Source organism: Pholcus phalangioides, unplaced genomic scaffold (genome assembly GCF_987345545.1).
Source record: "Pholcus phalangioides strain wild (caught in Gottingen) unplaced genomic scaffold, Ppha-v1.0 ptg000022l_1, whole genome shotgun sequence".
NCBI lineage: Eukaryota > Metazoa > Arthropoda > Arachnida > Araneae > Pholcidae > Pholcus > Pholcus phalangioides.
In genome coordinates, this window is record NW_028301615.1 from 7891164 (window position 1) to 7914992 (window position 23829).

General features: G+C 37.0%; 1 protein-coding gene across 4 annotated transcripts in view; it reads right to left on the reverse strand.

Moving 5' to 3' along the window:
• The window catches only part of LOC149069414 (WD and tetratricopeptide repeats protein 1-like), a 530664-nt gene that overhangs the window by 116934 nt on the left and 389901 nt on the right, over nt 1-23829 (reverse strand). For all 4 annotated transcript variants that reach the window (XR_016195038.1, XM_089249200.1, XM_089249199.1 and 1 more), the window contains one exon: nt 17246-17336. Coding sequence is in view for 3 of the 4 variants with exons in the window: in XM_089249200.1 (XP_089105326.1) it covers nt 17246-17336 (91 nt within the window). In the remaining variant the exon portion in view is untranslated. The remainder of the gene's footprint in view (nt 1-17245; nt 17337-23829) is intronic.

The window sequence follows — 23829 nt, forward strand, 5'->3', positions numbered from 1 at the left end:
GGTACGGAACAATGCTCATCGGATGAAGCTATTAGTATATTCACGGACGGCTCAAAAACAGAGACATCTACAGCCTGTGCATACGTAGTTATGAATGCAGAAGGATCTGTTGAAGAGGCTTGGAGTCGACCGTTGCGTCAAGGGAACGGTATCTTTCAGGCGGAGGTTCTGGCCATACTAGCTGCAGTAGAATGGGCGATTAAGCAAAATCAGCAAACGACGATATATACTGACAGCGCGTCTAGTATTAATGCGATTCGTGATCAGCGCACTCCACATGAAAATACTCGGCGAATACGCAAGCATTTATACGACCATCCGTCTATCAGTATCAAATGGGTCAAAGGCCATGCAGGAATAGCGGGAATGAAATTCCGGACAGATTGGCCACAGATGCTCTTAATCTCCCAACGGAAGAACAACTCTTGCTACCACGAAGTCACATCAAACACGTGCTAAAAAGTGACCTGTTACAAAAGTGGCAACAGCTATGGGACAAGAATGCACATAAAGATGCCTATAAGATACAGAAACGCGTCGCTATTCCCGAAGACGGCCGACTGTGTTTCAAAAAAAGAGTTTTGAAGAGCCCTATGGGCCTTGCTCGGGTGCGGTGGATTATATTGTTCCTCGATAGCAACTTACACCGCATACATACTAAGAAAACTGGAAGTGCGCATCTGAGCGGTGGGAGCGATGACGAGTTCAAACCGGCAAGAGCCCCAGCGATTGATCTTAAGAGGAAATATGATGTTTGACCACGTCGGCGTCAACAAAAGTAACCGATAAATGGAAAACAGAAGCAAGTTCACCTGCAAGGAGATGAATCAAGTCATCGATGGAAAGGACGAATTAAGTGTTATTTACTCGGCTATATAGTGAATTGTGCTGATCTCAGTTCACCCGGTGACGATTCCAGTGACGATTCCGGTAACGACTGGCGGCTTAGACGATGATGATCTGCGACTAATTCACAGTGATTCGAAATTTTATATACCAAGATTATCGGCAATCATTCGATCAATTGACAATTACTGGATTCTTATGGGATGGACGGCTATACACCAGCATCTTATAATCCCGTTTATAATTTTGATTGCCCATTGGCGTTGATTGTTTAGGTTTTATTTATTTGTTATATGACTTCATGTAGCATTCTATGTTCTGTTTCGATGGGCTGTTAACTGTACATACCGGTCATCAGTTGCTGTAGTGGCGCGTGGCCGACCTTGCCCTGGTCGACGTCTAACATTTCCTGTTTCTTGGAATCGATTCCACAGCCTTGCAACAACACTTCTGGCGACTCCAACAGCGTCCGCGACACTACGTTGTGTTTGCCCAGATTCCAGTCTGCCTATAACACGCTATGCCATGGATTCCGGTAAATCCCGTTGTTGAGACATCCTCAAGTCACCTTGTCTCAAAAAAAATAATACTGCGCAATTGAATTTCACAGTTACGGCAGTAAAACAGACGTTTCTGCAACATCCCGATTTCTGCCCTTATCTCCTTTTTCTGGTTTTTGACGTCATGAACTTTGATTTGCATATGAAGTTTTCTTCTTCCGTTTCCTGCTAGGCTTTAAATTATGGATGATTAATTTTATGTTACTTATCGGTATACATCTTTGCGTAATTTTGTTAAAACCATGTGCTCCCCTAATTGTTTTGAGCAGTGTAGATACTTTGTCACCCGGATCAAGCCAAAATTTTGGCGCCCCTTGCATGTATAGGAAGCAGTTAAAGGATGAATTCTGCACCCCTCCTGGTTGAGCGCACGGGGCACCAGACCCACCTGCTCCCCCCAGTTGAGGTCCTGCCTGTGTGGACAGAATAAAAAAAAAGTGGGTGTGGGCTCCAAAAATACCCATTGTAGGTGCCTGAAGGTGTACAAATAACTACCGTATAAGTAGAACAACACGACAGAACAAGACGTATAGGGTGAAGAAAAAAAAAAGATTTTTTCATTTTTGTTAGAGTTTTGTTTACTGCAAAACACTGTGGGTGCTCAAGCAGAAGCAGCAGCCCCCGATTCTGATGTCACACCAAAACATATGCATCTGGATACCCTCCATCCCTTAGGCAAAACAGGGAAAATGGATTAGAAAGTTAGGGGGGGGGGAAGCACTACAGTTAGGTGTTTGCTGTATCAGCGCCTGAAGGCTTTATCAATTGTGATGGCAACAGGAACTCCAGTAAGATTCAAGACGCATAGAGAGGGAACACAGGGCTGTCATTTCAACTTTTTCCGAGGGGGGCAAAGAGCATGAACTCAATGTATGCATATATATACAATTTTCAGTGTATTTTCAAAAGCCGGGGGGGGGGGGGACGCCCCCCTCTGATTCTTCTTCTGAACAGAGGGGGGCGTTGACCAAGAGCTAATGAAATCATCATCAGTCGCTGAAACTATTTTCATGTATTATGTAACTGTTGTATTTTTATGAAGTGGTGGAGCCTTAGGCTGAATTATATTGATCAGGCATATTGTAGAAAAATAACATACTTTTAATTGACAAAAAAAAATTATATAAATGAATTAAACGCGATCATAGTCAGAGTGGCAAAATAGTGTGGCACGGAAAGGTGGAAACAACAACAGACGGACAGCATTGACCATGGTTTTCAGTTCATAGTTATAGTAGTTTTCACAACACAGTAACACTATGTGTATTTTATAAGAAACATCAGTCATATAATCATTACTTACCAAACAAAATACTTCAGTTATGAGATTCCCTTGAAACTCGCCGTCTCAGGGCTCTTACAAGGCTTTGTTGTAAAAATTTTTCACTTTGATATTGATGCACTGATATTCTAAACTTTATTACTATTTATTGCCCACGAATCTAAAAGATGCTGTAATCTTTTTTATATTCCTCCATATCGTATTGATGTTTTGAAGAATTCTCCATTGTACCGATTTCTAAGATGCAGTAATACTGATGTATATTTTTTAATTTTATTTTGTATATACATTAGGGTGGGTCAAAAAAAATAAAATTCACATTTCTTAAGGAGCACAGAGATAAAAAGGTGCTAAATGGTCTCAAAATAACACTTGATTTTTTTTACATTCTGATTAGTGTAATTGCCTCCTGATTGATATAGATTTTGTTGATTTTTTTTTTCTAGGTAAGCTTCAGTTAGGGTTTTGGCTGATTACGTTACATTCTACAAACATAGACAATTCATCACGTTGTAGTTATGAGGGGGAGAGTCTAGGAAGACCCTACGCATGCGACGCTCATGTTTCCCAGTATAACTCCGGCTGAAATAAGGCGAGGTTGTGTTGCGCTCGTTTGTGCCATTTTCATCATGGATTGTATTCATTCAAAAAAGAAATGTTTGTTATTTCGTGATTCAAGTGACATTTAATGCAATATATTACCAACCTACAGAGATATTATCAAGTTCTATGAGTAAAACCATCATAAAATAAAACATGATAATGAAACTAATATAAAGAGTCCTTGTATAAAGAAGTAGAGGACATGTCAGGGCGGAAATTGAAGAAATATGGTCAAGAGATCATTCCTTCCTCAATATGGTCATTCCTTCTGTCCAACATAAACGAGTGAAAGCGATGTTGAAGGCGTATCATGTATGAAATACAAAAATCTTTTAAAATCACACCCTAAAATACTGAAGAAGCAATTAGAAGAGTTGCCATAAATTTATTGTTTGACATTTCGTCCTGCAAGTGTAAGAACATCGAAGTGTGCATTTGCCCTAAATACAAAATATACCTGTCAGAGAGAAAAGATTTCTAATCGACCAATGAGCGACCAAAGTCCTACAAATAACTGCTTTATGTTTCGACGAACAGAAGGATAAAACTTTAATTATATCAGAAAAAAAACGGAAAAATGTACAGACAGAGCATTCTGGAAGAGCATATATCTCATTGATAATGAAACCATTGTCGAAGCACCAGCTTCTGGCAGATCTGAATGCATAGAACAAGCAATCTTCGGGTGTGACGTGGAACTAATGTGAACGGTGGTAAATATGGAGGTGTGATATGTCTGCTTGAAAAAAAAAAAGATTAAATAAGCCGCTGCGGTGGATTATCTGTCTACTACATATGAACAAATTATCCTTCCGACACTTGTTTCTACATATTAACAGAAGCACATCGGGACCCAAAACATTTCCAGGGAGAATCGCCAAAGACATAAATATATGAAAAAATCAGGTGTTTTGTTTCAAGTTATTCTAACAGAGTTACTCAAGTTTTCTATCCAAGGTATTAGCACAGACCAAAAATATTTGTACAGAATAAGCTCAGCAGTTTTAAAAGGCCCAAGGATTTAGCAAACAAATTGCCAGGGGGCGCTGTAACGAAAGATTGATAAGATACTCGTCTAAATAACCAAAGAACGTTTAGAGGTGTTGCAAGTTCAATACCCGCTTTGTCCTTGAAAGAAAACTTTCCTGACGCAAAAGTACAAAAACAGCAACATCATCACAGAAAAAGATGGCTGCCACATTGAGTCCTTCATCAAGGGGTTAGAGCACCAACCTCTTAATGAGTATAAAAAAGAAGCCTGCCATTCAGAATCAGCAATAAATTGTAGGTCCCTAATTGTAGGTCTAATTAGCCCTCGCTGTGCAGAAAAATAACCATGGTGCGACAAAAATGATCAATGAATTGGCAGGCAAAATGTCTGATGCCCAATGGCTAACTTGTGCTAATCGAATTCTACGTTTGCACATTTTGATGGAATCTCCTTCTGAAAATTTAATAATTCTAGCAACGTATGTCGTCAAGTTTCATGCTCCAACTTGGTTTGCTATCAAAACTCGTGTTTTGATAAACAATACTCAAAACAAATGTGTTTTCTGTGTGTGTATATTGCATATTCTGTAAAAGGAAAGGGAAACAAAACTTTCCAGCACTGTGGACAGAGGCTTTGTTTCTTTGTTTCCCATCACAGTCGAGGCGTTGTATGTATATATATTTTGAATACATTGTGTATTTAGACATTCTCAAATCTCTCCTACTTCAACATGCCAGCTTCTTTTTTCTTGCCCAAACTTATTTCGAAATCCCAGGCTGATCTGAACCGCACATTCATGAACTAGCAGCACACAGCATTCAGAAAAACAGACTCAGACTGTTTCAACTTCCTATTGTAACATTTGATGTATCAACTTACATCAATCTCATTGACTGACAGAAGTAGAATATATCTGATCCACTGTCATACTCTGTGTTACCCCGGCAGTGACCTATCGGTTAGAAATTCTTCAGAACATGGACCGGGTTGTCGTTTCGGTTAGTAAGTAAGTCTCGAAACGCTGTGCTGAAATTCAATAGTAAGAATGATTTTTGCGCTATTTGAAATATGATGGTAATAATATAAATGTCACTTGTAAACTTTTTCTTGTAATAAATAAATGTTACTCATGCAATTTGTATTTGTTTTATACACACATTAAAATTTTTTTAAAACCTTATATACTGTAACAAGTTATCAAAAAAAAGGTTTTTTTTTTTCAAAATACGTATTTTTATACCTATTTTTTTATACTCAATCCGGAGGCAGAAGATAACCCATTCTTAAAATTTTTTTTTTACATAGAACGGCGACCCATCCTTAATATACATGTTTTTATCTTTATCCTGTATTAATATATGCAAACTGTAACTGGGCTTTTGCCTGTAGTTTGTATTTTTAAATAAATGTCAGTCTTTCTATGCAGAATAGAGAAATTATATCTACATATTGTTCGTAAAACATGAGTGTTTCCTTTTGTGGATGCTATTGTCCTCATTTTGTGGATGATTGATAAATCTTGGGTATATGAGCAGTTTTATATTTTCTTTCTGATGACATCTTCAGGGCTCCCACTCAAAAAATCAGAAAAAGCAGTACTAAAAAGTAGGATAGGGGAGGGTACCCCTTTAAACAACATAATCATATGTTACTAAAAAAATAAATGTTTTTTCAATTATTTATTATTTTTTTAATATATATTTTTTTTAATAGTTTTTATAGTTTTTAACTTTTTTAAAGTTTTTAGTTATATCAGTATCCTATAAGATTGACTCAAGTTAAAGCAAAATGATGGGGAAATGACTTGGTTACAAAAACAATTTTTGGCCAAAACAGTGCACTAGCAACCACAGATAATTTTTTTCTGTTCTCATATATTACATTATTTTTTGGAGTCTGCCACAGTTCAGATTGTCAACTCTCTTTGACAATGCACAGCACATTATGAAGACGTAAGTTTTTTAAGAATGATGCTCCTTCGAAACCATTTTCAAAAGCAGTGCAAAATGTGTAAATTACAAGCTCCGATGCAAATAAGTTAAGGTGAACCAGATGGTTTTACTGCGTTGCCATCCCTTTTTTTAAGGGGATTTGTTTACATTTTACAATTTCGTTTACATTATCAATACCAGTGAAATCATTTCTGAAAAATGAAGTGCTTTCATTTCTAGCTCTTTGCTGAGTATTATAAACATAGTTTATGCCTCTGCATGCCCTAAAAATACAGAAGACAATTAAATGCTATTGGCTAGCATCAGAATTACCAAACCTAGAACAGGCCTGTGTATCCAACTGCTTTGTTAGGCAAATGCAACATGATTTTGAATGATGAATGTTAGTTACTATCCAAGACCATGAAAAGTAAATATAAAATTATTTTTTCCATCCAGACAGAAGTATTTAATGACTACTCTACAGGTTGAACCCTCAAACTTAGTGAATAAAAAATTAATAAACCAAATGGTTCCCATATGCCCTCGCAAATAAACTTGAAAATGATACAATTTCTGCTTTGGCAGAATCATTAATTGTAATCTACAAAATTTTTACTATTTGGCAATATATAGACAATTCCCTGCTCAATTAAAATCAATTACACGAATTTTGTTGATAGGATTTGGTAGTAAAAGTAAGACAAAAAATAGAAAGTAGGACAAAAAGTAGGAAAGAAGGTAGTAAATGAGTAGTAAATTACCAAAAAGTAGGACGAGTGAGAGCCCTGAATATTTAATCACAGAGGAAACAATTAAAAAACTTCAAAAGACAAAGCTGCTGACAAAAAAAACTTAATGAGTTTACCGCATGACTTAATGGTATACAATGATTATATAGGAATTTTGGCAACGATGTTCATCCCCCTGATAAACGCTAAGTAAACAAAGTCACATTTTTGCCAGTTGCTTAAATGCGATCACCAAGATTTTTTTCCAGTTGCTCAAATGGAAATGACCATGGTTGTCCTCTATGGGGGCTTTCCCTAATGCTGACGGTAGTCATTGACATCGCGACATGAAAAATCTAATTTTCTGCCAAAATCTGGAAAACTTTTAACAAATCCAGAGATCAGGGAAAAGGGTTAAAAATCCGGAGTCTCCCGCCTAAATCCGGAGAATTGGCAGGCATGGAAATTGACTTTAAAATCTTTGCATATGCAAAAAAAAAATTGAGCATAATATGAAATTCAGCCAGGTTGAGAGCGGGGAATACAAATCTTTCTATATCTGAACAGACGTATTAAAAATAAAATTTCATTATACAAATTATCTAATAAATTTTTTGACTACTGGTATCATTGAAATTTCAAATTTTGTTTTGTTACCCCCAGAATATTTGACCACAAGCCGCCACTTATAAAAAAAAATTTGGGTAAGATGAGATCACCTCTAGACCAGTGGTTCATAAACTTATTAGGCCCACAGCCCTCTTTTCAAATAAAAATTATTTTACAGTTCCTCCCAGAAGCATAGGCCTACGGTGACAAAGCAGTATAAGCACACTGCTTGTCACCAACTACCATAACCCTGCAAAGGAGAAAAGGATATAAAAAGTTTTTTTCACCGCTCACATGTTTTTTACCCATCCTCCACCGCACTGCATTAATCCATTAGAAATGGAAATAATCTTTAGGGCACATGCACGTGAAATAATCCAAAATACACGTTATAAATTGAAATAATCCACACCAAATTGAATGGGCGGTAAACGCATACTATAAAATTTGAAAAAGGTACGAAAATACGAAATTAAAATCCAGAGATGCCACTGACGCGCTATTTGACGAGTCAAATACCCGGACTTTCAGAAAAGGATGCATAAAAATTTTGTTCATGTGTCCTCTTGCACATGTGCTTTCGTAGTTCTAAGGAGAAGAAAAGAGTGAAAACCTTCACAACTTTTTTTTCCTTCTTTTACCATGTATCATGATCTTGAAAAAGTGGTTTTACTACTTTGTAACCTGTACTGTATTGATATACACGCGGGTTGTTGAAAATTAAGATGAGGGATATCTAGTTGCTTCCCTGAATGAGGGGCAGAGTACAGAAGTTTCAAATTTCGGATTTTCTCCCTTCCGGTTACACGTACGGGAAATTATGGTATTTTCGTAGCTATCTGCCGGCATAATTTCTATACGGCGTAAATTCATCTTGTTCCTACAATATTGCGTGAATGGGCAAATTTTTTTTCATCCTGAAGGATTTGAACACACATCCATTAAAATCGTAAAACTTCCCAAGATCGTGGAAAAAAAACCGAATCTGTAAAAACTCGACCTTCAATATCCATAGTTTTGTCATCTAGCTGCTATGTGGTAGTCACGGTTTCGCATCACGAAAATCATGGTTCCTGAAATCCACGGTTTCATCGCAAAATCCTGTACGCAGAATTGACTTTTGGAAGGGCACAAGGGTCTAATTCTTCACAGAAAGTTTGTCACTAACACTCAAAAAACAATTTTAAATTAACAGGTAGTATAAACGAAATTATTTTATTCCAATATTTTAATTCTCTACAAAAACATTCTCTAGTAAACTTTTGATCTTCGGGAGGGGGGGGGGGGGAGGCAAGGAAGAGGCCTCTTATATAAACCTCCCTGCCAACTAAATTTTGCGCAATGGTAATCGGCTCAGTAAAATTCTGAGTTGGCTATTCCTTTGAAAAAAAAAACTGGTTGCCACAGCGATTACACAGAACTGCAACACAAATATGTAAATGTTACGGTAACCAAGTCGAGTTGGTGAAGACTCAAAATACACTTGGAAACGTATATAAACTTCTGTAAAAGCTAACATTTAGTAACTTTCATGAAAATTAATAAAAATGTGAATTTTCTAATTTTCATAAATTTGGAAGCTTATCATTTACTAGCTATAATACCCGGCGTTGCCCAGGTTTTTTTCAAGGAGGCTTTTTTAGATCACATGATACCTCCCTCTTTCTTTGAGGGAATTGCAAACCGTGTTCAAGTTCACCAATATGGCGACTTCCTACGCGACTCGTGAAAAAAACAAATCTAGATTTAAAGAAACGTAAAAAAAAAAATATATATATATTTTTCTTTTTTTAAAGGGTGCTAGGTATTTCGATTCCCCACTTTGAACTTCAAGTTATTCGTCTCTGCCTGTTTCTGTTTCAAAAAATGCTTAATTAAAGCTGTGGAATTTCTTCGATGCACTTTATGGGCCCATAACTAATTTTAGAATATCCTAACCCACATGAATTTATGCACTTGAATATCAAAAGACAATTCGCGGAGACATTAATTTTCATGCTTGAGAAGATATAAATAAAAAGTTGAAATCAATGTTATTGCATGAATATCCAGCTCGAAAGTAGGTCCGGGGCTAATTACTTCATATTTAATCGTATATCTATCTCTAAGCGAACTCAATATTTCAAAAATCGAGTATTTAATACAATTTTTAAAATTATTGATGTGACAGACAAAACCCCATCAAATTTCCGCACTTCTACATTAAAATCGGCATTTTAACATTTAACATTAAACCATTATAAAAGCATAAATATTATACATATACTGACAGCGTTGAAGAAATGACAAACCATTGTAAAGGCATAAAACACGTCTTAAACGCATTGCTAGGGAACCACGGTAACCAAAGTAAACATTCGGAAAGTGATTGTTGAGGCCGAGAAACCATTGTTGCCCGACAGTTTTCTGCCAATTTGGGGCACTTGCCCTGCTCTGACGAAATTTTAAAGTAGCCTATCGTTCAAGTCGGGTCCCATTTGGTATATATGCAAAATTTGGTGACGATCGATCTAAAATTGCAGATTTGTATAGAGAACATACATACACACACACAGACAGACAGGAAATCAATTTTATATATATACTAGGGGGGCTCTGCCCCCCTGCCGCCTTTGGCGGCCAACTCCCCCCCCCCACTTCTCTCCCGGACATATCTTGTTTATTTCGTCCCACTTCATCAGCGTGCTATGGAAAAGGGGAAAGGGACGTGTGAAAGCACCAGCCTACTGAAGAAGCGAATTTTAATGAAAATAATAATAAAGCAACAAAAAACAAATGAGATTCATCAAGTATCCCCAGAAAACTTCCCCATGGGGGTCCCCAGATTCAATTCGCTGAATTTCAGTGGGGCCCCACACTGGATATATCTTGGGCTACCGATGTGTTGCAAATTTTACAATGTTAAACCACAAAAATCAATGAGATACATTCAGGGGCACCGAATTACAACCTGCCAACATTTCCATGAAGCCCTGACCTGCAAGCTTGTCGGACACCCCCCTGTGAGAATTTTTCATTTTTATCAATTTTACAACGAATAAAATCCAGGGCCCCACATCCAGTAGCGGGGACACAATACGCAGATTTTTAGTGGGGCCCCAGACTGGCTATATCTCGGGTTTCGGCTGTGGCAAATTCTACAACATAAAAGAATGAGATTCATCCAGGGCCCCCAAAATCAAACCTGTAAACATGGGGCCTCCCGACTTGGAAGCTTGTCGATCATCCCCCGGTGCGAGTGCCATGAAAAATTTTCATTTGTATTCGTTTTACCAACGAATAAAATCCAGGGCCCCAAAATGAAACCTGTAAACATGGGGCCCCCGACTTGGAAGCTTGTCGGTCATCCCCCGGTGCGAGTGCCATGAAAAATTTTCATTTGTATTCGTTTTACGAACGAATAAAATCCAGGGCCCCCAAACAATTACCCGGGACACCAATTCGCATACTTTTGGTGGGGCCCCAGACTGGCTTTATCTCGGGCTTCGGCTGTTGCAAATTCTACAACAGAAAAGAATGAGATTCATCCAGGGGCCCCAAAATGAAACCTGTAAACATAGGGCCCCCGACTTGGAAGCTTGCCAGTCATCCCCCGGAGCGAGTGCCATGAAAAATTTTCATTTGTATTCGTTTTACCAACGAATAAAATCCAGGGCCCCCAAAATGAAACCTGTAAACATGGGGCCCCCGACTTGGAAGCTTGTCGGTCATCCCCCGGAGCGAGTGCCATGAAAAATTTTCATTTGTATTCGTTTTACCAACGAATAAAATCCAGGGCCCCCAAAATGAAACCTGTAAACATGGGGCCCCCGACTTGGAAGCTTGTCGGTCATCCCCCGGAGCGAGTGCCATGAAAAATTTCCATTTGTATTCGTTTTACCAACGAATAAAATCCAGGGCCCCCAACCAATTACCCGGGACACCAATTCGCATACTTTTGGTGGGGCCCCAGACTGGCTTTATCTCGGGCTTCCGCTGTTGCGAATTCTACAACAGAAAAGAATGAGATTCGTCCAGGGCCCCAAAATGAAACCTGTTAACATGGGGGCCCCCTACTTGGAAGCTTGTCGGTCATCCCCCGGTGCGAGTGCTATGAAAAATTTTCATTTGTATTCGTTTTACCAACGAATAAAATCCAGGACCCCCCAACCAATTACCCGGGACACCAATTCGTATACTTTTGGTGGGGCCCCAGACTGGATATATCTTTTGCTTCCGCTATCGAAATTTTTCAACGTTAAAGCAGCAAGAAAACAATGAGATCCATCAAGGGCCCCTGGAAATGAAAACTTTTTACTTATACGTGAAATCTTCCCCGGGTACCCCGACCCTGTGTTGGGAGCACTGCTGTTGTGTGTGTATATTATACATATATATACCTCTCGGCATGGACCCCCCCCCCCCCACAAAGGAAGGGCTGACAGGGGCCACAACGATTCTTATCACTTTTGGATTTTTCACACTATAAATTAATCACAGAGGGGCCCCTGAAAAGCTGGTTTGGGGGCTCGAAATCTAAATTCCAGCCTAAGGGCTCTGCTGTAGGATGTAGGAGCCTCTTGGTACATGCACATAACATGGTCCCGATGGGTCAAATGGGTCCCGATATGTGAATATCGACCCAATATCGATATATGATATCATATCGATATATGAATATATGAATATGAATGTACGATATATGAATGTACGATATATGAATGTGAATATCGATATATGAATCGAACCCACTTCCGTAACAGATTTCCGTCACTCAAAAATTTCACCCACTTCCGTCACTCGGTTGCTTAGCAACAGGCCCTTTTCGAGTTTGTTTGTGATTTTATATTATAGAGTAGATAGATCAATCACAACGATCCTGATCCTAATTAAGATCATAATTAACAAATTAGTCATTGAAATTTGTGAAAAATACTAAAATTGCAAATTTACTAATTTTCATAAATTTGAAAGCTTCTCATTTATTATTCACAACGATCCTAATACTAATTAAAATCAAAATTAATTAACTAATTAGTCATTCAAGTTCGTGAAAATTGGTAAAAATGTGAATTTTATAATTTTTAAAAATTTGAAAGCTTGTCATTTATTAATCACAATGATCCTGGTGCTAATTAAATCATAATTAGCTATTCAGTCATTCAAATTAGTAAAATTGTGATTTCTATAATTTTCATAAATTTCATGCTGATTGAAATCATAATTAATTAACCAATTATTCATTTGTGAAGGTATTTTTTGGTATAATTCATATCATCATGAATTTTTCTAATTTCCTGCATGCCATCGAGCGCACATGTTCCGGATATTTTAATTATAATTGGTAATAAACTGTAATTACAGCTCATTTCAGGCTTTTTTCACCTCGGCAAACTTTGTGGTCTAGTATGCTCATCCGGTAAGTGAGAGGACGTGGGTCCCTGCAAGGGAACTTGAATTTTCTTTCCTGGATTTATCTTCCAGCTGTCAAAACAATCGTAGTAATAGCGGCGAGAGACTATTATCAAAGCCTTTGCAAGTAGGAAAATAAAAGCGTTAGCAGAAGGGGAACACCAACGCCATTCAAGTGCTTCAGGGCCTTCAAATATCTTAATATATATCCGGCCCTACTAAAACTCCTACACACGATCAGCTAGATGCTGTTTTTTTAATCTCCTCTTTCCCTTTGAGGTGCATACCTCAACTCTTAACATAAGTACAGCACCAGCATCCAAGACGTAGGTTTAAGGTTACCCCCAGGGCTCATGTAGTGAACCCGCTTTTTGGAATACTGCATTCGAGTCATTACAGTCAAACCTTGTTAATGAGTCACTCTTGGGACAGCAAAAATATGACTTAGTAAGCGGAGTGACTCGTTAAACGTAGTAAGCCATAGCTGTGTCAGTTCCTGCCTGAGGACCATTGGAACTTCCAAAAAGTGGCCCGGTAAGCGGAGTGATGTGTTAACCAGGTGACGCACTAACAAGATTTGACTTAACTTCAACTCCAGTGCTCTCCGGGGGTCACAGCATAAGCCTTTGCCGATGACAACCTTCTCTTGGTATCTGCTAAGGAACCCACTGAAATTAGCCTCTGCCAACGCTGCGTTGACACAGATATCTGAATGGTTAAAACAAAATGATTTGAAAGTTAAACAATCCAAATCATCATTTCTCTGGCAAAATAAAAGGAAAAAGAGTCCAACTATCAAAATTAACTGCAGTAATTTTCATGAATTTGAATGACTAATTAGTTAATTAATATATCGCCTATATCGCCAAATAACGAGTGTCATATCGCCAATCTCACCAAATAATGAGTGCTGAATCGCCAAACATCGTGTTGATTTTTCAGAAATTCTCCCCCATTTTGAAACGATTTCTTTCCGAGTATAAAAAAATTGTAAACGTTTTTAGCCCATTTGAAGTGCTGCTGTTCCAGACAGCAAATAGTGCCTTCAGTAAGCAAAAATCATTTTAAATAGACTGGCGTGAAAAATTCTGAAAGCCGCTCTTTCAAACAAGGTGTGAAAAGCCTGAAACACAAGAACAAAAAACAAGCTGATGAAAAGATATTTGATAACAAAAGACAGTACAGTTGTTTTATTTTGAAAAGGGGTGCGGGTTAAAGAAAATATTCTTGTAAGTTAATTTCGCTGCTCCAATTTATAAATATCTGCTCCGAATCCTATATTTTGCTGCTCCAAAACTGCTCTGAATCCTGGATTTTGCTGCTGTGAGAAATGAACTTTGTCAGTTCCCATCCCTGTAGTAGACAATGAAAGTAAATGAACCTTTGGATAGAACATGTTTTTAGAAATGCATTACAATATGGCCCACCGCTCAGTCTCAACGAAGAAATATACGCAGGTGATCAAAGACCTGGGGCATGATGGAAGAAAATTCATAGAGATACCAATGTATTGTGAAGGGGAAATTTTTTTTTGAGAGGGACTTGCTTTCACTCAAAAAGGACCCAGATTTTTCGAATAACCTGGGACCCAGGTAAATTAGAGTACAGCAGCATCTCTGAAAATCACCAGAAAATCAATTCTGAAGTGTTTGAAGTTAATAGGCCTCGGCCAAACCGAAGGAATTTAACACCGTCAAGAATTTAAAAAATCGGTGCTGAAAGGCGACTGTGAGCGACTCTGAAGACCACATCTCTCTTTCCCATCTTATACCTAGCTGTATTTTGTAGGCGTCTTTCAGCTGGCTCTCGTCCAACGGGTGTTAGGTACTAAACTTTAAAAGTATGTAACAGAGTTGCCAAAATGAAAAAAAAATTGAGCTGAAAGATGCCAGTTGTCCTGTATATACGGGACTCAAGAACTTATTAACCAGTCAAGTGAACCCCATTTGCCGTCGCTGCCATACGTAATGGTGGTGGTGTTTTTTGACAGAAAAAGGAAAAGACTCAAAGTCATATTTCAAATCAAGACAATTCAATCACAAAAAAAAACACGATTACAAAATTTAATCAAGATCTTGTTAACGTTATCAAAATTTAGTAAAATATTAAATGACATGAGATTAATATAAAATAATATGAGAGAAAATTTTTTCATGTGTCATTATTGCATTTATCTGAAACCGGACCGGAATTTCAGTATGCGACTAGAACTCTGTTTCCACGCGACTTTTAAAGTCCAACAGCTCCAAGTGGATGTCTTTTGAGAAGTAGACCCGACGGAGGCAGACTCACAATAGTCCCGAAGTGGATGAAACATGCCTCTAGCGTGTTTCATCCACTTCGGAAGGTGCAATGTCTGGAACTAGCACAACATTGGAACCAAGTAATGAATCTGGCCTGGCAAGTGATGCAAGTCTGTAGGCGAGACATTAATCATCGGAAATCAGCTCAGATGTCAGGCAGATGTTGAGGTTAGATAGAATCGACCCATCGATTAGATGTGGTTGACGATATCTTGTTCAGCACCGGGGACACTAGGTGGTGAGACTTTTCATCGTCACCGAGCAAGCATTAGGAAAGCTAAGTCACCGCTCTCATTTGAAGTTAGTATTAGTTCATAAAAGAAATCCGGACCTGCCGAGACAAATGTAGAAACATTATGGGATATATTTCCAAGCCTAAGGCTAGATGAAGTTTCGTTACATTTAAGTTGATACGTGAAACACCAAAGCACTACTGTGCTGCAACATTGGAGAACTAAGCTCGTGAAATGAAAAAGCGAATGTTTCAACAAACACAAGCCGTATTTATACTGATCATGAAATAAATATTTCTTGGTCTACTTGGAGGTAAGGAAACGCTTCGTCACAACAAGAAAACAATTTTCACACAAGGTACATTTCGATACAATTTACTTAAAGTTTCAGAAATATTATTGTGTAAACAAAAAATCACTGTTTGGCAACATGCCAGCTGAACTGGTCAGGTTCACCCAACACGACCAACAATAATTAGGAATAATTTACCAATGTCGGCGGATGTCCGTGCCATCCGCCAGCAAACAAAATATTTAAGCATGCAATGAAAAACTTATAGTTAACACACAAAAAGGACCCAAAACCCCAGTGAGACCAGGTGACACCTCTGCCGGGAGGCACCAACAGTACTAAGGAATTATTACTTAAAAATATCGATGAGAGATTAATTTTGATGGGACATTAGCAGCCCAACCTGCAGTCTCATCCTCGTGGATGACTGGAGGTTGGGCTTCTAGCGACTGGAAGACCCCATCCTCCAGTCAAAAGACTAAGCGGACGAACTAGCCCATAACGAACCGGAACGCTAGTGAAAACTTTGGTGGTTTCTGGTAGCTACGTGGTCCGTGGGGTCAAAAGATAAGAATTCTCCCTTGATATTAAGATGAGTAAGAAAAACATGACCCGGAGGCCATCATTTTACAGTGCCTACAACAGCATTTGCCGTCACGCAGACTTTTTGCTGTCTTTTTCACCAGTCAAGTGGTTACGATAGTAATTGCTGTTACTGCAATGGTGGTGCCTACGATGTCATTTGCAGACGCAGAGACTTTTCTGTCTTTTTTGCATAGATATGACGAAATAATGTCATACATGTGCTGCCATCTGTACAGCCATTCTTCTACTTTATTATCTCATCACTAGATGGAGTTGAACAATTATATTTCAAGGTCTGAGATTATTATTATTATCTTTGTTATGTTTTGCAAAGCTGCATCCCCATCGCTTTTTTTTCGATTTCTGATTCCTTTGCGAAGATGCAACTGTTTTATTACTCATATATCTTTTAACAAAGGTTCAACTACCATGTCTTCACATAAATCCATTAACAGCATTTCTTCTAGTCACAGGACATTATGACCCCTCCTACTTTTGGGGTGTCATATTACGTCTCTGCACATTCAAGCTATAAAAAAACATGCTATAAAAAAATATTTTAATATTTCAAACTTCCAAGAAAAGGAAAAAAACGCATCTTCAAAAAAAAGTGGGCACTCCAGGTAACGCTCGGAGAAATTAATTGGACAGTTGACTGATTAAGGCAGGGGAGTGATGCCTTGCTTCGTATATTCATTAGTTATTGGGGGTGGGGGGTTAAACAGCTTTACCTCCAGGTTCTGGCGAATATGGTATATTATCACCTTAATCTTATCACAATGAGTTGAAAAACAAATTTCAGAAAATTTTCAAGTGATTTATACTTACCAAAAAAGACCTCAGAATATAAAATGAAAATAGAAATAACATACATGCAAAATGTTTTACCATTTTCTGCCTTGAGAGCTGCTTTAATATCTTTATCTAATGATGTGAAAGCATGTGTTTGAGAATATTCTGGATATTTTGCTTTGAAAGCCTGGATGAAAAAATAAGTGAAATAAAGAAAATATTAAATATTTGCTACTCACTACAGAAATTTAAGCAATGTAAAAAAATTATTTTCTATTATTGTTGGAAAAATATGTCAACAGCTAAAGAATCAGTTTAATCATTTTGTAATTTGCATCTGGTCACAGATACAAATGTATGGCTAGTATTTAGATTCAGAGTTTTAGCAACAAAATATGGCTGTACTCAAGTGTAAACAACAAATAGTGTGCAAAAGGCTTTTTCTCAGCCTAATTGGGAAAATAGAAATTTTCTGAATATTTTATAAAGGTGAGCTTAGAAAAAAAAGTAATCTGGTCTCTGCCAGGAATCAAAATTGGATCCTCTTGCGAGCTGAGCAAGTGCATTGCTATATATCACTAGAGATATGATAACCCTACATGGCAAGGCAGTAGCGAGGGCGGACTTGGGAGTCTGCCCCCAACCCCACAAAATGTGAGAAAATGGCCGAAAAAGGGAAAAAGATGGCCAAATGTATTGTTCAATCACTCTTTGGTACCCCCCCCCCCCCCCCGTAAGAAATTTTTGGATACGAGCCTGCTACGTGGCAATGTTCCCAACCTGTCATCCGCGCTTAGGAATAATAAAAAATTAAATTTTCATTTATCTTTTTACTAAATGAATTACAGTGAAACCTGTACGAGGCAGAACGTCAAGGGACTGAAATAATATTCTGTTTTAGACAGATTCCAGTTTTATAAAGGTGCAAATAAACACAGACAAATTGAAGACTATATTTTGATTCCGTTTAAGACAGGTTTCCATCTCATACAGTTTCTGTCTTATACAGGTTTGACTGTAATAAAAATTAAATTTTCATTCAATTTTTTATTGTGGGATATTTGTTTTATTAGACTATAATTACATAATTAATTCAACAGTAAAATACAATACGAACTTTCTCGTTCTTGGAGACTGGAATCGCTTGTCTGTCGCTTGTTAACTATCTATGTTCTATCTAGGTGTTGCCATTGTCTGTTTAGTAACACTTTTTTTTGCAGTGTTGCCATATACCATACATATTTACCCCCTCCTCCATTTTAATACATCCATTCCTCCTGAAATCTCAGAGGTGATCTCTCCCAAAGATCCACCAGATGAAAGGGTAGATGCTTGTTGCTCTTTGTCATCATCATCAAGATGTGGGATAGATGTGCCATGTTTATTATTTCTCTGTGTTCACGATTTTCACTGAAGCATGTTGAATTTTCAAGCCGAGACATTTCTTCAGGTGTTGATCGCTAAGTTCATGTTGATCAATATAGTTGGTTCTTTATCTTCTTTCTTTCTCAAATGATCTGCATGAACATCTTGACCATCTCTGCAGCTGTATATGACAAAGGACCTGTTTGATGCTGTATGACTGCGGATTTCCATAGAAGACTTGTTCCTCAGCGTAACCATACTTTGTCAACAGTAAATTCCCAGTATTGCGATCTTCTATCATGTCATGGTACAGTTTGGACTTCAGACTGTCGAATGCAAAGTACACAGTTCTCTGTTGAGAAAAGCTTAGCAGGAGTAGCACTTGTGATACAGTGTACAGTTTCAGACTCTGCCACGAAGCTGGGCTAGAAGAGATCTGGGCAACAGGATAAGTCCAGTGACGCAAAGTTCTGGTATTCATTCATTCAGGTGGTATTCTTGGTCTTTAAACTGATGTTTTTCTGAATCTTTTCTTGAAAGCGTGAACTACTAGCTCTGCCAAACCATTGGAATAGAATATATGGAGTTGTTTAGACATGTTTGACTCCATTTGTGACAAAACTATTTCAATTCAGATGATGTGAATTGTGGCCCATTGTCATACACAATTATGCAACAAATTCCATATGAAACGAAACGCTTCCAGAAATATTTAATCACGAGCTGATTGATATAACTTGTTTTAGTTTGATTACGTGATGAAAATGCCAATCATCAACATTCAGCTATACTAATTTGATGTGTTTTCAATCCCAAGGTTTGCTGATTTGCCTGTGTTATTCCATAAGGATAGAAGTAATTCACAAATTTTTTTATGGTTTATTGTCTAAGCATGTTTTGGTCACGTTTTATTTCACAGCCCATGCGTGGTCACCATACTGATTTCATTGAAACAATGCCAGCACGACCTTCACAAATTTTCTTCATTACATTGCTCTTTAACATCAGGGGCAGTCTTAGGCATGCGACGCAAATTGAGTCGCATGCAGCATTCACGAGTGGGTGAGACCCAAGTTCGATGACGTCAACACACCCCATGCGTGGCGAGGGGATGCGCATATTGGAACACATTCCCAGTGCACGAGCATTTTCGAAAGGAAACAATTTTGGGGGACTGGAACCTTGTCATTTGAGAGGCTTCCAGAGCCTGGATTGTTGGTCATTAAAGTTGACATTAATGAAGACATATCATTAATTAAAAAGAATATACGGGAATGAGCTGAAAAATTAACAGAAATTGGAATGAATGAATATTCCAAAATTAATGGAATTTTTCCAAAATTAATTTTTGATATTAATCCCATAATGAATGAAAATGTGGAACTTGTGAAAAGTTAAAACAAATGAAATGATTGATCACAATTTAAAATTAATAAGTAACTGCTGGAAATTTAAATTTAATGGAAAACTGGATTACTGAAACACCAGAATTAGTGAAATTAATAATTAAATTTCAGATTTAATGAAAAATTATTCATCTATCGATTGTTAAAATATATTCATGAATATTCGGAATCAATGCAGAATTCAGAAATTAAATGGAACATATTTCGTAGACTATTAAAAAAAAGCAAAAGTGGATTTTTTTCTCTAAAAATTAATATAAATTATGGATGCATAAAAATTAATGAAAATTCAGAATTAGTGACAATTTTTTAAATTTGGAATCACAAAATTAGTGAAAATTCTGTGTATCAATGAAAATCCCAAAATTAATGAATCCCATAATGAATTCCAAAATTAATGAATGCCATAATGAATTCCAAAATTAATGAATGCCATAATGAATTCCAAAATTAATGAATCCCAAAATGAATTCCGAAAAATAACTCCATAATGAATTAAAATTTTAGAGCTAATGAAAAGTCAAAACCTTGGAAAGAACAATAATATTTAATAAAAACTCGGAAAGAAAGAAAATAATTCAGGAATTAATTAAATAAATAATTGATAATACATGTAAATAACGTTGATATTAAACAACATTTTTCATAAGAGAATATGAACTCCATCAAAATGACGGTTTAATTTTTAAAAAACCCCTACCAAATACGAAGAATCGTGAGCGCAGGACACGAAAATCTGTGGCTCAACAGCAGCGCCAACAAGTGCACGCGTACACATGCTTAGCGTAGTGTCACCTCGTGTCTCAATTTGAACTGTCCTTCTGATTTCTGTTGGCCGCAAAACAGAGTGCTGCCCTGCTTCGTGTCACGAACGCTGCACGTGGCTCAATTTGGGCTTTGCCTTAGGGCAGTGCAACCAGTGTAATTGAACAGGGTGCTGAAACACTTTAGAGATATGCATTACTTAAAAAATCTTTAAGGTATTTAAAAAAATAACTGTATGAAGTATACATGAAATACAGATTTCACAACCATGACCCCCCACCCCACCCCCGGGATTCTGCTTTTGAAACTAAGAAAACAAAGCTAGAGGTGCAAAATACATATTTCTTTATTTCATTAGGATCATTGTCCCTAAAATATGCTTCACAACATTCTTTTGCACCTTAGTAAGGTGGAAGAGTGATAACACGTCTCACCAAATAGATCTATAAATTAAATAGTGTGCCAGTTTATTAAAATACATAATTTTCCACGACTGTTGTGTTCCTAAGTTCTTAGAATAGTGAGTACTCATCACGACCAACTTAAAGAGAAATTTATTGATGAAATAAAATAAACACGCCAGGGACGCCGGAACCCAAGTAGCACAAAGATATAGATCTATATCGTAAAATTTCAGTTTCCAATATAGATCTATATCAGGTCACGATATCGTTCTGGCTAAAAAAGGCATAGTCAGAGATAAATAGATCTATATCGTGAATATGATATATTCAAATACTTCAAATTTTGGACGATAAACGGCGCCCTTTCAGAAGGAAAAAAAAAGTGTATTTTTCTGTAGGTGGGTGGGTTTGAACCCATGTACCCTGAACCCTTACTATCTGTAACTCCGCATCTTACCAACCCACCACAACAGAACTGACTACAGGATGTTATTATCACATTAGTTTACAAGTAATGGTTTGTTTTATTTGTGTTTTCAATTAAATTTATTCATTTTATGTATGCACACAAAAATTACAAAATAGAGAAATAGTGAGATATATTTATCATTTTGAGGCAGATAATTGAAAAAATTATATTATAAATAAGGATATTATATATAACACAAGAAACAAATTAATGTATTGTGTAGTATATTAATTATTTATTTAAAATTATTAATTTATGCTAATAAAACATAATAAAAATATGCAACACAAAAAAGTTAAAACTCTCAAAGTATGGTGAAAAATGAAAACACATCAAAGTGAAAAAATAAATAATAAATAGTTTTAAGAAAAACACACATATACAACAAAAACAAGAGCAAATTTTTCTAACTTAAAAAAATATGTGCAATTATAAAGTGGCAATTAAAGTTACGGTGGATAAGTTGTTGCTCCCTACTAAAATACCAACATCTACGATGTAAAACATACACAGTAAGGATTCAATTATAACTGATGAAATGATTTTTATATATCAACATAATTAATCCTATTAAAATCAAAATTTCTTATGAAAAATTATTCATTCAAACGTTTTTAATTTCCATTCAAACAAAAAATTTTACGCTCGACTTTAAATTTTCTCCAAATTTTTATTTGAAGGCAATATTTTTATTTAAATGGACACAATATGTTGATATATCAGCATATTGTGTATCTGATATATATCTTTGTCAGGTTCACGATATAGATGTATGTCATGTTGAGGATATAGAACTATGTCTTCTTTGAAAGATCTATATCAGGTCTATATCGAGAATCTGATATAGATCTTTGTCAGGTTCATGATATAGATCTATGTTTTTCAAACTATATTAAAATAATTTATTGTCCCAAGTTGTTGTGCTTCAAAGTAGAGATTATTCACATGGAATCAAATACATATTCGACTGAAAAATTAAAGACTTGATCAATTAACATCATAAATAATTTGCGCCATATAGCACAAGATCGTTCTATATCATAGTTATGACATCTGATATGCCTCTGACATTTCGATATATAACGATATGGTCCAGATATTGTACTATATCGTTGTGCTACTGGGGAACATATCTGCTTGTGTTGCTAAAGCAATACCAATCATAGCAATCACTATTTGAACATAGCTCACTCACTGAAAGAGCTTTTTTTTTTTAAATTAAAATTTTTGAAGAAATACCATTTCCTTGTGAGGAGTTTCATAGCTGTAGCTCCTTTTAATTGCTAGTCATTTCATGTCCAAGGGACTTTCCCATACATCCTGTATATCTATTAAGCATGAGAATAAAATGAGCATAATAGAATCTGAATACCACAACGGTAGTCACTGCAATTGACTGGAGACAGTATGTTTCATTGCTGATTTCAGACGAATCTCAACCCTTTGAGTGGCATTGACAAGATATCTCACCTTCTTATTTTAGCATTGGCAAGCCAAAATATTTTGTACCCTCTCTCAGTGGAACACTTTTCCCTATACCAATGGGTAACAAACTTTTGGTGACCACTGCTCCCTTGCTCAATTCATGATTCGTCAGCGGCTCTTCAAGTTAGATTAACAGATATTTTCCCTTATAAACGTTTCCTGTAACTTCTTCAAAGCATAAATAGGTGCACAAATCAATATCTCAAGCTCGCCGTGACACCTCACACAAAGGTTGGCGATGCCTCTAGAAACAGCGACGCACACTTTGAAAAAGCTGCTCTATTAACATGACTGAGATAGACTTGGAAGTCTTGGGGGACACGGTCATTATTGCCAGGGGCATGATAATAATGGTGTCAATTCCTATATAAACATATACACATTGGGGGGGAGGGTGCCCATGCTCTATACCCATTACTTTTTCATTAATTTACACCATAGGCAGAGATAGACTTGGAATTCTGGGGGGGGGGGGGCAAGATGATGATGATGTGTCACGGTGGGAAAAGTAGGACACTTTCCCCCCCCCCCTTTGACAAAGAAGCCTGACATAATTTTAACCCAGAATTGTCATGTCAAATAAGTGAAATTTGCTAAATGTAAATATAATTGTGTTTGTCGCATGGAAAATATTTGAGCTTCTGTCTTTATATTATTGTGGAAAGCTGAACCAAATCTCGTGGTTGTCTAGTTCCTTTCCTCTTGTGTTATCATTCCGTCTGATATTCATAAAATGCCCGAGATCTGAACCACAGATCGTTTGTATAGAGTGGACACACACTCTTT